General features: G+C 37.1%; 1 protein-coding gene and 1 pseudogene across 2 annotated transcripts; both read left to right on the top strand.

Annotated features, from left to right (window-relative positions):
- The window catches only part of LOC131351407 (zinc finger protein 208-like), a 114312-nt pseudogene extending 110659 nt beyond the window's left edge, over nucleotides 1-3653 (top strand).
- A 1894-nt stretch (nucleotides 3654-5547) lies between these two features.
- LOC131351413 (gastrula zinc finger protein XlCGF26.1-like) lies at nucleotides 5548-15702 on the top strand. Of its 2 annotated transcripts, XM_058386856.1 has the most exons (3): nucleotides 5548-5805; nucleotides 7219-7976; nucleotides 12746-15702. In XM_058386856.1, the coding sequence occupies exons 1-3, from the start codon at nucleotides 5707-5709 to the stop codon at nucleotides 13755-13757; spliced, it is 1869 nt and encodes a 622-aa protein (XP_058242839.1). In that variant the 5' UTR covers nucleotides 5548-5706; the 3' UTR covers nucleotides 13758-15702. The 2 variants fall into 2 exon arrangements, with proteins under 2 accessions (XP_058242839.1, XP_058242838.1); XM_058386855.1 differs by lacking the exons at nucleotides 5548-5805; nucleotides 7219-7976 and adding an exon at nucleotides 10979-11236 and having other exon boundaries at nucleotides 12744-15702.
- Nucleotides 15703-16345: the final 643 nt, after the last annotated feature.

Raw genomic sequence — 16345 nt, 5'->3', positions numbered from 1 at the left:
AGTTGGAATATCTCAGTAAACATAGTTGCTTTTTGCACCTTATACTTGAATAGGTTCAGAAAACATGGCGAGTTCCTGTCCTGTCCTGTCCTGTCCTTTCTGGACCGGACCTTTTCTTTTCGGACTTTTCCTTTACTTTCCGGATAGCTATTTTTTAAAAACATACTTTGATTTCTAAGAGGGTAAATACTAAAGCCACACTTTCTACAATTTCTATCACTAATTTTAAAATTCAAGTAATTTAATTTACAGATAATTCTAAACTTATCTTCTAAATAATAATTTGTTAGTTATAACATATATAATTAAAAATAGAACTATATATATATATATATATATATATATATATATATATATATATATATATATATATATATATATATATATAAAATTATAATTTTTTATTTTAATATAATATATTATCTTGTTAATAACTATAACTATATATATATATATGTATATATGTATATATATATATATATATATATATATATATATATATTATAATTTTTTTATTTTAATATGATAATATATTATAATATTGTTAACATTGTAATATTCAACCATTTTCAAGATGTTTATGACTTTAAATAATAATAATAATAATAATAACAACAATAATAATAGCATTATTATTAGCTTTATTATTCCCAGTCATAAACATCTTTAAAATGGTTAAAACATGCTGTATGTCAACCCAACGTGTAACGTTCGAGAGCGCTTGATTCCTGAAGTCTCACGAGAGAAGGCGAGATTTAACATGGCGGCGCCCTGCTGTTAAAGCTCCCTTTGCTTGCTCCTGAAAACTTTACTGATTTAAAACAAACAAATCTCTTACAACCAAAGGAAACTGAGAAATTTCTACACAGTCGCTTTGTAGAATATATAATGTCGGACACTTGCAAATCCGAAGATTCCGCTAAATCTGAGAAACGAGAGAAAGACTCCTCTACAGACACGGAGGATGTAAACACAAGCCTGGTACAGGTGAGTTTATTACAGTGCCAAATAAAGTCCACGTTAAACTTACTTAAATACAAACACAGAGAAGGGGAGATCAATTAGATTGCGATCATAGTTCATCTGTAGCTGTGAATATGTCTGCGTTGTTGTGTGAAGGCTCTGTTTACGACATGCAAATAAGGCTGTCATGGTACTTCTGTGCACGTGACAATAACATGCTACTAACTGTTACGTTAATCGACTCAAGAATAACAGGAAAGTTTAAGAAAGGAGAAAATTAGGAAAGACGAAATGCTGAAAAATATGGTCAAAATGGTTCATTTATTCATTCTTTCCTTCATTCATTCGTCATCAGTAACTGCTTTCTCCTGTCTTAGTACAATGCACTCTTTGGGTTTTATTTTATTAACAGCCTGTTTTCTGTTATTCATGTGTAAAGCAGAGAAATACGTTTGTCTAGATAAAAGGTGTGCAAATTAATGTAATGCTTTCATCAACAATCTGAACAAGTAATAGTTTAATAGTTTTATTGAGGTGTTGGTCATAAATTGGGGTCGTAAGAGGTCACTGATGAGGCATTTGAGACATGAAAAGTCTACATTTATCATGTGTCAGGTGTAATCAGGACAGTGCAATCATTTGTGTTTTTTCTGTCTCTTGTTCTGCTGCAGAGTGAAATGTCATCGCCTGTTATCACCACTAAAAACCATCATGATGAGACTCACGATGCAGAAATGATCAAGGATCGAATTCACAACTGCTCGCTGTGCGGAAAGAGTTTTACCAGAAAGGGACATCTTAAACAACACCACCTAATCCACACAGGAGAAAAGCCACATCAGTGCTCAGAATGCGGGAAGACATTTTCGCAGCAAAGCAATCTGAAAAATCACCAGCGTATTCACACCCGAGAGAAGCCGTACGAATGCTTGCAGTGCGGGAAGAGTTTTACGCTGCAGAGTACGTTTAAAAACCACCAGCGCATTCACACGGGAGAGAAGCCGTATCACTGCTTGGAGTGCGGGAAGAGTTTTACGCTGCAGAGTACGTTTAACAACCACCAGCGCATTCACTCCGGAGAGAAGCCATATTACTGCACGCAGTGCGGGAAGAGGTTCACACGACACAGCACTTTTAAAAACCACCAGCGCGTCCACACGGGGGAGAAGCCGTATCACTGCACACAGTGTGGGAAAAGCTTTACGCTACAAAGCAGTTTAAAAAACCACCAGCACGTTCATAGTGGCAAGCTGCATCAATGTTCACAGTGTGGAAAAAGTTTTTCACAATACAGTACTTTAAAAACCCATCAGCTTATCCATACAGGAAAGAAGCCACATCATTGCTCGGAGTGTGGAATGGCTTTTAGAGAATTAAATTGTTTAAAAACACACTGCCGGATTCACACGGGAGAGAAGCCTTACCACTGCTTGCAGTGCGCAAAGACTTTTAGAAAATTAAGTCATTTAAAAGCACACCAGCGCGTTCACACAGGCGAGAAGCCACATTTCTGCTCAGAGTGTGGAAAGAGTTTTATAGAATACAGATCTTTTAAAAGCCACCAGCGTGCTCACGCAGAACAGAAGAACTATCGATGCTCGCTGTGTGGGACGAGCTTCACACACCACGCAGGAGCCAAACCTCATTACTGCTCAGAGTGTGTGAAACGATTTTGTGTTGGTGTAATAAAAAAATAATCTGCTTTTTCTATACCAAAAGACATTCGCTCAAAGTGTGTTACTTCTTTCTGTACCATTTTGTGCATATTTCCACTATTTATGTGTCAACATTTCTAAGTGTAAACCACATGATGGGAAAGCCTTTCTGCTGTAGTGCTGTAGGAGGACCTGGACAGGGGTAGAAGACGACATCTTAAAACGCAACCCTGGTCCTGGATTGCCTGATGTTTTGCATATTTTATTGTTTTAACACTTTAATAGTCCTTCCTGAATTAATGTGGGTGTGTTTTGCTGAACACACGCTACTCCAGGACCAGGGTTTGGAAACCTGTGTCTTAAAAAAAAACAAAATGATTAACATTTATATACGAACAAATTCTGGGTCTTAAATTGGATGCACAAGGAGAGGCAAGAAACACACACAAAAAAGTCTTACAGCCAAGCAGAAACTGATGGCATCTGATCATATATTATCAGGAAGCAAGAACACACTCTTTAAAGAAATAAAAACATACACTACAGCAAAAATAGGAAAGCATCAGTTTTGTGATACAAAACTGGATTACTCCAGGACCAGGGTTGGAAATATGTGTCTTAAAAGAATGACAATCATTAATGGTTATTTTATACACAACTAAATTATGTTTGAAAACTGGCTGCTAGTTCTAGTAGTAGTTTGCTCTATTGAAACTATGTGTACATTACTTCAGGCTGTGAGTCAGTCAGGAAACACCAAACTCTCTGTCCAGCTGTGGCATCTTTGAGAACTCGCTGAAAGTAAAAATAAAGCTCTTTGCCATGTAGTGTCTGCAGTATCAGTTACTCAGTGTTCATTTCTTGTTTGTAGAACTGTTGTATAAAAAAGAATCAATATCACACTCACAGTCATGCAGCACTCTTGCTTATATGATATTGCTTAAATCATGATTCTAAACTGATTTCCCTAACCAGTAGTGATTTAGTCCCTGCAGCACTATTAACTAGGATGCCATCTTCAGTTTATCACTGATTTATATGTTTTTTTTTGTTGTTGTTGTTTTAATGTCGTCAAATGGCAAATATATCTTTATATATAACTTGCAGTAACTACCACTGTTATTATTATTACACTATGTAACACGATTTTTGTTCCTGGGTAGTGAATGAAATTTTCCAGTTACTCTTGATGGAAAAGGATAAAAAAAAATAGCCTTTAAGCCCCGTGAAGTTTGGGTTTGGGCTTTTAAATGAATGAAAACCTCAAAATTAGCCCATTTACTTAAAAAAAACTGCCCAAAACTAACCCAAACTTTCATGGCTAAGAAAGTTTTCTCTTTATTTGGGTTGCAAAGAATTGGGAAATAACACTTATTTCCCAGGAACAAGATACATAGTGTTCTTATTAGTAGTAGTAGTCTTATAATTTTAAATAGCTACGCTTTTATTTAGCTTTTTTTTTATTTAGACATGTTTTTCAAATTATATTAATATACTGTAGCTTATTCTAAGATAGAAATATAGTTATTATGGTTAAATTTTCCAAATATATCAATTATTTAAAAATTAATATATAGGTAGGAAGTTCTAACACTAATTGAACTGAAATTTTGGAGTTTGATTTTTAAAATATGTTGAACTGGTTATGTGAAAAGGTAAAAGGCAGCATAGCATTTTGTCTCCTTACACAGCTACTCAGTGAAACAAGTAGCTTGTTCCCGGAAAAGGAAAAAGCTCAGCTACTTCCACACTCCTGCAATATACTGTAGTATTTCAGTTATTAGCATAACTACTTATGCAAATCATAACTTAAGATGGGGTTTCTTCCATTGTGTTATTAGTGTAATCATCAAGCTCCACAAAAAGAAAAAAAAGATATCTGACCCTACATTCTCACAAAAAAAGCCCCAACATTGTTTAAAAAAGATTATTTTGGCATATTTAAAAGTCCAGCGACTGAAATAATGTACAGAATTTTAAACAGAGATTCATATAATCCATTCATAGATGTTACAGTCTTATTTATCCACTGAAATGCGACCAGCCAAATCCCCTAACAAATGCAAAATGAGAGCAGATCCCTCTCTCCTCCTGGACTCGGATGATGGGGTGTTAATAGATAGTTAATGACTTGCAGATATCTTCTTGTTGGACTATCTTTTAACCAAGAAAACCTGTCATCTTACTTGAGTCTAATGAACAGAAGACAGTGCTGTGAATGCTCTAGGATTTTTTAAATTTTAACAAGATCGGTGCTGAATCTCAGGAAGCTGTTGACAGACCAACAGAGAGACAAACACATGAAGAAACAATACAACAGAAGGTAAGATTGCTATCTTTCATTAAATCATGCTAGGTGTAGTACCCTTAAATTTGGGTTAGACTGGAACTTTTGCTAAATATAAAAATGTATGTAACACCACCAACAACAACATCCCCCTTCATCATCATATCATCATCATCATCATCATCATTTTCTTCTTCTTCTTTTTCTTATTAGATAGATAGATAGATAGATAGATAGATAGATAGATAGATAGATAGATAGATAGATAGATAGATAGATAGATAGATAGATAGATAGGAAATTTTACAACTTTCAGCAGTATCCACAAGCATAGGTAATAAGGTAAATAAAGTAATGAAATAGAGATATAACAAAAAATACTAAATACTAGAATTTAAAAGTATAAAATATTACAAAAAATATATATATAACAAATAAGATATAATAAAATATAAAAAAAATACTAAATAGTAGAAATATATTATTATTATATTCACCCGATCTCATAATATTAAAAAACATATTCAATATGCTTAAAAATATTTCTAATATCCTGAATATTTAAAAAGATTCGTTTTCATCCAGTCACAGTGTTTTCAAAGCATGCTGAGTCCCGAATCCTGAATTCTCGCGAGAGAAAGTGAGATTTAACATGGCGGCGCCCTGCTGGTGAAACTCTTTCCTGCTCCTGCAAACTGTACTTATTTACAACAAACAAACAAACAAACAAAATATCACCGAATTTCTCATGAGTCGATAAACCCGGGCAATATCGGGACCGTTCGTTTGCAGAAATATATAATGGCAGACGATTGCAAATCCGAAGAATCAGCTAAACCTGAGAAACAAGAAAACGACGACTCTACGGACACGGACGATGGGACCACGAGCTCGGTGCAGGTGAGTTTATTACAATACAGAATACAATCTAAACTAAATTCACTTAAATTGATAAACACAGAGATTCAAAAATGGGAAAACAATACTCACAATCAAGCAGAAACTAATATCCTATAATCATGTGCTCCACTGTAATTCTATCCGGAAGAAAGTACGTATATCAGCCATATATCATACTGTCTGTAGCTGTACATATATCTGGAGTGTTATGTGTAATTACACTTCCATGCAGTGTGTTTAGTATCATGATACATACAAGCTTTTAGACGAAGAAAAAAAAACAGATCATTAAGACATTTTGTTGTTCCCAGTAAAATAAAATATCCAACCTCCCACCCATTTCCCATAATGTTGGAGCGGTCACTACACAAGAAACAAGCTTTATACAATTTTTTTTACCCTGTCATAATGTGAGACACTCACAAAAGGCCAATAAACAATTTTTTAACATTCCAAACATTTTTTCCTTTTACATATCCCTCACATACAAACCAAATCTCAGCAAACCGCTATTTCTTACTTATAGTCTACAGTCTGTGCTATGTAAGTTAGGATTTAATTATTTTTTGTTTTTGTTTCTGTCGTTCATGAATCAACCACATGTACCATGTTTAACTGAGCAAAAGTTGCCCAATGCTATTATGAGTGCATGTAAAGCTTTCATTGACCACTCTGACCACCTAAACACTGTCCAAAGGGTCAGTTATGCACCAATCAGCCACAAAATTAAAACCACCTGCCTAATATTGTGTAGATCCCCCTTATTCTACTGAAACAGCACTGACCCATGGACTCCACAAGACCTCTGAAGGTGTGATTTGTATCTGGCAGCAGATCCTTTAAGTCGTTGTAAGTTGTGAGGTGGAGCCTCCATGGATTGGACTTGTTTGTCCAGTATGTCCCACAGACATTTGATCAGTTTGCGATCTGATCTGGGGAATTTGGAGGCCGAGTCAACACCTTGAACTCTTTATCATGTTGTTCAAACCGTTCCTGAACAATTTTTGTTGTGGCAAGGAGCATTATCCTGCTGAAAGAAGACACTGCCATTAGTGAATATTGTTACCATGAAGGTGTGTACTTGGTCTTCAACAATGTTAAGGTAGATGATGCATGTCAAAGTAACATCCACATGAATGCCAAGGTGCTAGGTTTCCAAGTAGAACGTTGCGTTCGGACAATCCTCAGTGGTTTTAATATTCTAGCTGCTTGGTTTATATATATATATACACACATACACACCTTACATACTGTCTAGGAGTGCTGACCAAACTGGGCTCACAAGTGGTCAGTGAAGAGATGCTTAACAATGCCAGGTGTGAATGTGTGTCCATGTGGGCTTTTCATATGTTTATACCATTTGTAATCAGGACTTAATACTATCTAACATTGTTATTTCTGTTTTTCCTGCAGAGTTACTACTGCTCGCTGTGTGGAAAGAGTTTTTCTAGAAAGGGACACCTTAAACAACACCACCTAATCCACACAGGAGAAAAGCCACATCAGTGCTCAGAGTGCAGGAAGACATTTTCGCAGCAAAGCAATCTGAAAATTCACCAGCGTATTCACACCCGAGAGAAGCCGTACGGATGCTTGCAGTGCGGGAAGAGTTTTACGCTGCAGAATACCTTTAAAAACCACCAGCGCATTCACACGGGAGAGAAGCCGTATCACTGCTTGGAGTGCGGGAAAAGTTTTACAGTGCAGAGTACGTTTAACAACCACCAGCGCATTCACTCCGGAGAGAAGCCATATTACTGCTCGCTGTGCGGAAAGAGTTTTACCAGAAAGGGACATCTTAAACAACACCACCTAATCCACACAGGAGAAAAGCCACATCAGTGCTCAGAGTGCGGGAAGACATTTTCGCAGCAAAGCAATCTGAAAATTCACCAGCGTATTCACACCCGAGAGAAGCCGTACGAATGCTTGCAGTGCCGGAAGAGTTTTACGCTGCAGAGTACGTTTAAAAACCACCAGCGCATTCACACGGGAGAGAAGCCGTATCACTGCTTGGAGTGCGGGAAGAGTTTTACGCTGCAGAGTACGTTTAACAACCACCAGCGCATTCACTCCGGAGAGAAGCCATATTACTGCACGCAGTGCGGGAAGAGGTTCACACGACACAGCACTTTTAAAAACCACCAGCGCGTCCACACGGGGGAGAAGCCGTATCACTGCACACAGTGTGGGAAAAGCTTTACGCAACAAAGCAGTTTAAAAAACCACCAGCACATTCATAGTGACAAGCTGCTTGCAGTGCGCAAAGACTTTTAGAAAATTAAGTCATTTAAAAGCACACCAGCGCGTTCACACAGGCGAGAAGCCACATTTCTGCTCAGTATGGAAAGAGTTTTATAGAATACAGATCTTTTAAAAGCCACCAGCGTGCTCACGCAGAACAGAAGAACTATCGATGCTCGCTGTGTGGGACGAGCTTCACACACCACGCAGGAGCCAAACCTCATTACTGCTCAGAGTGTGTGAAACGATTTTGTGTTGGTGTAATAAAAAAATAATCTGCTTTTTCTATACCAAAAGACATTCGCTCAAAGTGTGTTACTTCTTTCTGTACCATTTTGTGCATATTTCCACTATTTATGTGTCAACATTTCTAAGTGTAAACCACATGATGGGAAAGCCTTTCTGCTGTAGTGCTGTAGGAGGACCTGGACAGGGGTAGAAGACGACATCTTAAAACCCAACCCTGGTCCTGGATTACCTGATGTTTTGCATATTTTATTGTTTTAACACTTTAATAGTCCTTCCTGAATTAATGTGGGTGTGTTTTGCTGAACACACGCTACTCCAGGACCAGGGTTTGGAAACCTGTGTCTTAAAAAAAAACAAAATGATTAACATTTATATACGAACAAATTCTGGGTCTTAAATTGGATGCACAAGGAGAGGCAAGAAACACACACAAAAAAGCCTTACAGCCAAGCAGAAACTGATGGCATCTGATCATATATTATCAGGAAGCAAGAACACACTCTTTAAAGAAATAAAAACATACACTACAGCAAAAATAGGAAAGCATCAGTTTTGTGATACAAAACTGGATTACTCCAGGACCAGGGTTGGAAATATGTGTCTTAAAAGAACGACAATCATTAATGGTTATTTTATACACAACTAAATTATGTTTGAAAACTGGCTGCTAGTTCTAGTAGTAGTTTGCTCTATTGAAACTATGTGTACATTACTTCAGGCTGTAAGTCAGTCAGGAAACACCAAACTCTCTGTCCAGCTGTGGCATCTTTGAGAACTCGCTGAAAGTAAAAATAAAGCTCTTTGCCATGTAGTGTCTGCAGTATCAGTTACTCAGTGTTCATTTCTTGTTTGTAGAACTGTTGTATAAAAAAGAATCAATATCACACTCACAGTCATGCAGCAATTTTCAGGAATGAAATTTTCCAGTTACTCTTGATGGAAAAGGATAAAAAAAAAATAGCCTTTAAGCCCCGTGAAGTTTGGGTTTGGGCTTTTAAATGAATGAAAACCTCAAAATTAGCCCATTTACTTAAAAAAAACTGCCCAAAACTAACCCAAACTTTCATGGCTAAGAAAGTTTTCTCTTTATTTGGGTTGCAAAGAATTGGGAAATAACACTTATTTCCCAGGAACAAGATACATAGTGTTCTTATTAGTAGTAGTAGTCTCATAATTTTAAATAGCTACGCTTTTATTTAGCTTTTTTTTTATTTAGACATGTTTTTGAAATTATATTAATATACTGTAGCTTATTCTAAGATAGAAATATAGTTATTATGGTTAAATTTTCCAAATATATCAATTATTTAAAAATGAATATATAGGTAGGAAGTTCTAACACTAATTGAACTGAAATTTTGGAGTTTGATTTTTAAAATATGTTGAACTGGTTATGTGAAAAGGTAAAAGGCAGCATAGCATTTTGTCTCCTTACACAGCTACTCAGTGAAACAAGTAGCTTGTTCCCGGAAAAGGAAAAAGCTCAGCTACTAGCTAGTTATTAGCATAACTACTTATGCAAATCATAACTTAAGATGGGGTTTCTTCCATTGTGTTATTAGTGTAATCATCAAGCTCCACAAAAAGAAAAAAAAGATATCTGACCCTACATTCTCACAAAAAAAGCCCCAACATTGTTTAAAAAAGATTATTTTGGCATATTTAAAAGTCCAGCGACTGAAATAATGTACAGAATTTTAAACAGAGATTCATATAATCCATTCATAGATGTTACAGTCTTATTTATCCACTGAAATGCGACCAGCCAAATCCCCTAACAAATGCAAAATGAGAGCAGATCCCTCTCTCCTCCTGGACTCGGATGATGGGGTGTTAATAGATAGTTAATGACTTGCAGATATCTTCTTGTTGGACTATCTTTTAACCAAGAAAACCTGTCATCTTACTTGAGTCTAATGAACAGAAGACAGTGCTGTGAATGCTCTAGGATTTTTTAAATTTTAACAAGATCGGTGCTGAATCTCAGGAAGCTGTTGACAGACCAACAGAGAGACAAACACATGAAGAAACAATACAACAGAAGGTAAGATTGCTATCTTTCATTAAATCATGCTAGGTGTAGTACCCTTAAATTTGGGTTAGACTGGAACTTTTGCTAAATATAAAAATGTATGTAACACCACCAACAACAACATCCCCCTTCATCATCATATCATCATCATCATCATCATCATTTTCTTCTTCTTTTTCTTATTATTAGATAGATAGATAGATAGATAGATAGATAGATAGATAGATAGATAGATAGATAGATAGATAGATAGATAGATAGATAGATAGATAGATAGATAGATAGATTTTTAGAAATTTTACAACTTCCAGCAGTATCCACAAGCATAGGTAATAAGGTAAATAAAGTAATGAAATAGAGATATAACAAAAAATACTAAATACTAGAATTTAAAAGTATAAAATATTACAAAAATATATATATATATATATATATAACAAATAAGATATAATAAAATATAAAAAAAATACTAAATAGTAGAAATATATTATTATTATATTCACCCGATCTCATAATATTAAAAAACATATTCAATATGCTTAAAAATATTTCTAATATCCTGAATATTTAAAAAGATTCGTTTTCATCCAGTCACAGTGTTTTCAAAGCATGCTGAGTCCCGAATCCTGAATTCTCGCGAGAGAAAGTGAGATTTAACATGGCGGCGCCCTGCTGGTGAAACTCTTTCCTGCTCCTGCAAACTGTACTTATTTACAACAAACAAACAAACAAACAAAATATCACCGAATTTCTCATGAGTCGATAAACCCGGGCAATATCGGGACCGTTCGTTTGCAGAAATATATAATGGCAGACGATTGCAAATCCGAAGAATCAGCTAAACCTGAGAAACAAGAAAACGACGACTCTACGGACACGGACGATGGGACCACGAGCTCGGTGCAGGTGAGTTTATTACAATACAGAATACAATCTAAACTAAATTCACTTAAATTGATAAACACAGAGATTCAAAAATGGGAAAACAATACTCACAATCAAGCAGAAACTAATATCCTATAATCATGTACTCCACTGTAATTCTATCCGGAAGAAAGTACGTATATCAGCCATATATCATACTGTCTGTAGCTGTACATATATCTGGAGTGTTATGTGTAATTACACTTCCATGCAGTGTGTTTAGTATCATGATACATACAAGCTTTTAGACGAAGAAAAAAAAACAGATCATTAAGACATTTTGTTGTTCCCAGTAAAATAAAATATCCAACCTCCCACCCATTTCCCATAATGTTGGAGCGGTCACTACACAAGAAACAAGCTTTATACAATTTTTTTTACCCTGTCATAATGTGAGACACTCACAAAAGGCCAATAAACAATTTTTTAACATTCCAAACATTTTTTCCTTTTACATATCCCTCACATACAAACCAAATCTCAGCAAACCGCTATTTCTTACTTATAGTCTACAGTCTGTGCTATGTAAGTTAGGATTTAATTATTTTTTGTTTTTGTTTCTGTCGTTCATGAATCAACCACATGTACCATGTTTAACTGAGCAAAAGTTGCCCAATGCTATTATGAGTGCATGTAAAGCTTTCATTGACCACTCTGACCACCTAAACACTGTCCAAAGGGTCAGTTATGCACCAATCAGCCACAAAATTAAAACCACCTGCCTAATATTGTGTAGATCCCCCTTATTCTACTGAAACAGCACTGACCCATGGACTCCACAAGACCTCTGAAGGTGTGATTTGTATCTGGCAGCAGATCCTTTAAGTTGTGAGGTGGAGCCTCCATGGATTGGACTTGTTTGTCCAGTATGTCCCACAGACATTTGATCAGTTTGCGATCTGATCTGGGGAATTTGGAGGCCGAGTCAACACCTTGAACTCTTTATCATGTTGTTCAAACCGTTCCTGAACAATTTTTGTTGTGGCAAGGAGCATTATCCTGCTGAAAGAAGACACTGCCATTAGTGAATATTGTTACCATGAAGGTGTGTACTTGGTCTTCAACAATGTTAAGGTAGATGATGCATGTCAAAGTAACATCCACATGAATGCCAAGGTGCTAGGTTTCCAAGTAGAACGTTGCATTTGGACAATGATTTTAATAGTTTTAATATTCTAACTGCTTGGTTTATATATATATATATATATATATATATATATATATATATATATATATATATATATATGTGTGTGTATATATATATATATATATATATATATATATATATATATATATATATATACACACACATACACACCTTACATACTGTCTAGGAGTGCTGACCAAACAAGGCTCACAAGTGGTCAGTGAAGAGATGCTTAACAATGCCAGGTGTGAACGTGTGTCCATGTGGGCTTTTCATATGTTTATACCATTTGTAATCAGGACTTAATACTATCTAACATTGTTATTTCTGTTTTTCCTGCAGAGTTACTACTGCTCGCTGTGTGGAAAGAGTTTTTCTAGAAAGGGACACCTTAAACAACACCACCTAATCCACACAGGAGAAAAGCCACATCAGTGCTCAGAGTGCGGGAAGACATTTATACAAAAAAGCAATCTCAAAAAGCACCAGCGCGTTCACACCGGAGAGAAGCCATACGAATGCTTGCAGTGCGGGAAGAGTTTTACACGACAGAGTCCTTTTAAAAACCACCAGCGCAGTCACACCGGGGAGAAGCCGTATCACTGCTCGCCGTGCGGGAAGAGTTTTACGCTGCAGAGTTCGTTTAAAAGACACCAACTCATCCACAACGGAGAGAAGCCGTACTACTGTACGCAGTGCGGGAAGAGTTTTACACGATACAGTAATTTAAAAAGCCACCACCGCATTCACACCGGGGAGCAGCTGTATTGCTGCTTACAGTGCGGGAAGAGTTTTCGAGAGTTGGCTACTTTAAAAAACCACCAACTCATTCACACAGGAGAGAAGCCGCATTACTGCTCGCAGTGCGGGATGAGTTTCAGAGAGCTGAGTCATTTAAGAACGCACGAACGCATTCACATGAGAGAGACGCCGCACTACTGCTCTCAGTGCGGGATGAGTTTCCGAGAACTCAGTCATTTAAAGACGCACCAGCGCATTCACAAAGGAGACAAGCCACATTACTGCTCGCAGTGCGGGATGAGTTTCAGAGAGTTGAGTCATTTGAAAACTCACCAGCGCATTCACACCGGAGGGAAGCCGTATTTTTGCTCGCAGTGTGGGATGAGTTTCAGAGAGTTGAGTCATTTAAAAACGCACCAGCGCATTCACACAAAAGAGAAGCCGCATTACTGCTCGCAGTGTGGGATGAGTTTCAGAGAGTTGAGTCATTTGAAAACGCACCAGCGCATTCACACAGGAGAGAGGCCATATCGCTGTTCGCAGTGCGGGAAGAGTTTTAAACAACATGGATCTTTTAAGGCACACCAGCGCATTCACACAGGAGAGAAGCAATAACGCTTATTTGCAGAGTTTGACAAGTTTTACACAACCTCGTTACTGCATGCAGTGTTTTTGTCCTAAATAGGAAATGACTCTCTTTTGAAGAGACCTGGCATAGGCAGGTGAAGATGACAAGATGACTTTTATGGTTTAATGATCATTTATATGTGAACAAATTATATCATTTAAATAGTCACTATTTTCTATGAGGCACTTGTTGATGTCACTCTTGACATTGGCTGGATCTTATATGTGGTACATGTTGTACAGTACATCACAATGTAACTGCTCATTTACAACTTATTATAAATAGCCAGTTTTAGAGTCATTGAACAAATCTAATTCGATTAGCTACAGTAGTTATTTTTGTTCGTGTTATTCTAACTGTTTAGAATAATGTATGCAATAATGTCTAGTTACAGGAAATGTTTCTGTAATAAAATAATGTTTGGATGTTTGCACTGTAAAATAATATATATTTATTGTTTTGTTTTCCCACTATTACCATTGCTAGCAGCAGAAACTGCTCCAAACAGCATTTAAAATGTTCTTCATGGCCAAAACAGCAACATTGACGAAGGATATTCCTAAATTTGTGCATTTGCTGATCAGTAGTAATCACCTATAAAATACTATGTGTATTTGGAAGGTATGTGGAAGGAACTGCTGATTTGTGTGCCAACAAGACTTTGGGGATGTGGTAGCTGGTTAAGGCCTTGATCGGAAGGTGTGAGTTCGAATCCCAGGTTCACCATGTTGCAACTGCTGACCCCCTGAGCAAGGCCCTTAACCCTCAATTGCTCAGTTGTATAAAAATGAGATAAATTGTAAGTCGCTCTGAATAAGGGTGTCTGCCAAATGCCAGAAATGTAAATGTAAAACTCTATAAAAGACAAATCTCTGAAGCAGAAAGCACAAAATGACTACTAAATGGCAAAAAATACATGCCAGAGGAGTGAGAAATTAGAGTGGCATCTTCAAGAATAAAATAAAATATATTAATTAGCAGCACAACCAATCACAGTAAATCAAATGGCTAAAAAAAATCCAAAAACCAAGTTTTCACTTTTCTTTTACTTTTTTGTTTTTTGAAAAAACATTAATGCCTAGATTAGTGGAGGACATTATAGCAGCTCTGAGGTGGTCTTCACACTGGGCAGCTTTACATTTATATTACCGTTTACGGCACTTGGCAGACACCCTTATACAAAGTGACGTACAAGAGTTCTTTTCTGTAATCTGAATCCGAGTGTAATTGTTTCCCCGCACAGCACTGGGCTTGATTATATCACTCACTTGATTACATCGAACCCCTGTTAACGTTTATAGGAATTGTAACACAATTTCAGTGCAACCGAACTCGTACCACCTCCTACAGGTAGCCTCGAGTTCGGTACCTCACCACACTTTCTGGTCCACGTGACAGTTTCACATTACCAGTATTTCATGTGAACTGTGCTCTGTTTCAGACTAAACTGCCAGTGTAAAAACTCTGTGACTTCTTGTCTTTTCTTATGGCCAGGGTGGAAGTTTTCCAAGAGACACGATTTCAAGTTTAAAGCAAATGTGCCGAACACATGCCAGGATATATTAAACGGAATGCTGAATTCCATCAGTTTTGGGCTGAAAGAGGAAGACATTGTGAGCTGGAAAATCTCACACAGAACACTAAGAAGCAGATGGCAAATTTTAAGTTGCAACATAGTTTACATTTATAGCATTTGGTAGATGCCCTTATCCAGAGTATCTCATTTATGCAACTGAGCAGTTTAGGTTTAAGAGCATTGCTCAAGGGCCCAGAACTGGCAGTTTAGTGGTTCTGGTATTTGAACTCACAACCTTCCGATTAGAATTGGTTGCTTATGTCTTTCAGCTGGCTCAGAGATTAGTGCAGAGTTGCCTGGATTCCAACAGTAACATTGAGTAGTTCATAATAATAATAAAAAATCTCTGTACTCCATGGTGTGAATGGTAAAGTATTCTTCAATGTCATTGCATGATTCCAAGTTCCTGAGGAACTCCTATACCGGTGCCTCCATGCAGAAGGAGGGAGTCCTGAAGATGTCTGGTTGTACTGAACACAGTAGAAGTGGTTGCCGCCTTAGCTGATCCAAGTGGCAAGGGAAGACAAAGTTGTTCTGTTGCTGGATCTCACACAACATCAGCATGCCATCAGAAGATCTTGAGAAATGTAGTATCATTGGGTGTATCATTTCAGTGACACTTTGAAGGCCCTGTGACCAGATCTGGTGTTGGGCAGCCGCCTATTCACGGATGACGTTAGTGCCAGGATGCAAATGGATCCTACAGGGGCTGCACATTAGGGAAGCTATGCCCCCAAAATACCCCAGAGGCTGCAGAAAAGGCATTGCGGTGGCCATGGATTAAGCAGGGTGGATTAAGATTGGTGGAATGCACAAAACAAGCAGACACAAACCCTGTTAAGTGAGCTGGCTACAACGTACAGTTCTAGTTATGTGTTTTTGGGGTCCATACAGATCCAGTGACTGAGAATGCCTTAAAACAGCTACAGCCAAGTTCACATGGATATTGTTCAAGATTCCTACAGTAAACTTTCTTCATATTGAGCTTTTTGATAGTAC

The sequence above is a fragment of the Hemibagrus wyckioides genome, linkage group LG03 (genome assembly GCF_019097595.1).
Source record: "Hemibagrus wyckioides isolate EC202008001 linkage group LG03, SWU_Hwy_1.0, whole genome shotgun sequence".
Classification (NCBI taxonomy): Eukaryota; Metazoa; Chordata; class Actinopteri; order Siluriformes; family Bagridae; genus Hemibagrus; species Hemibagrus wyckioides.
This window is presented reverse-complemented; position numbering and strand designations above follow the sequence as displayed.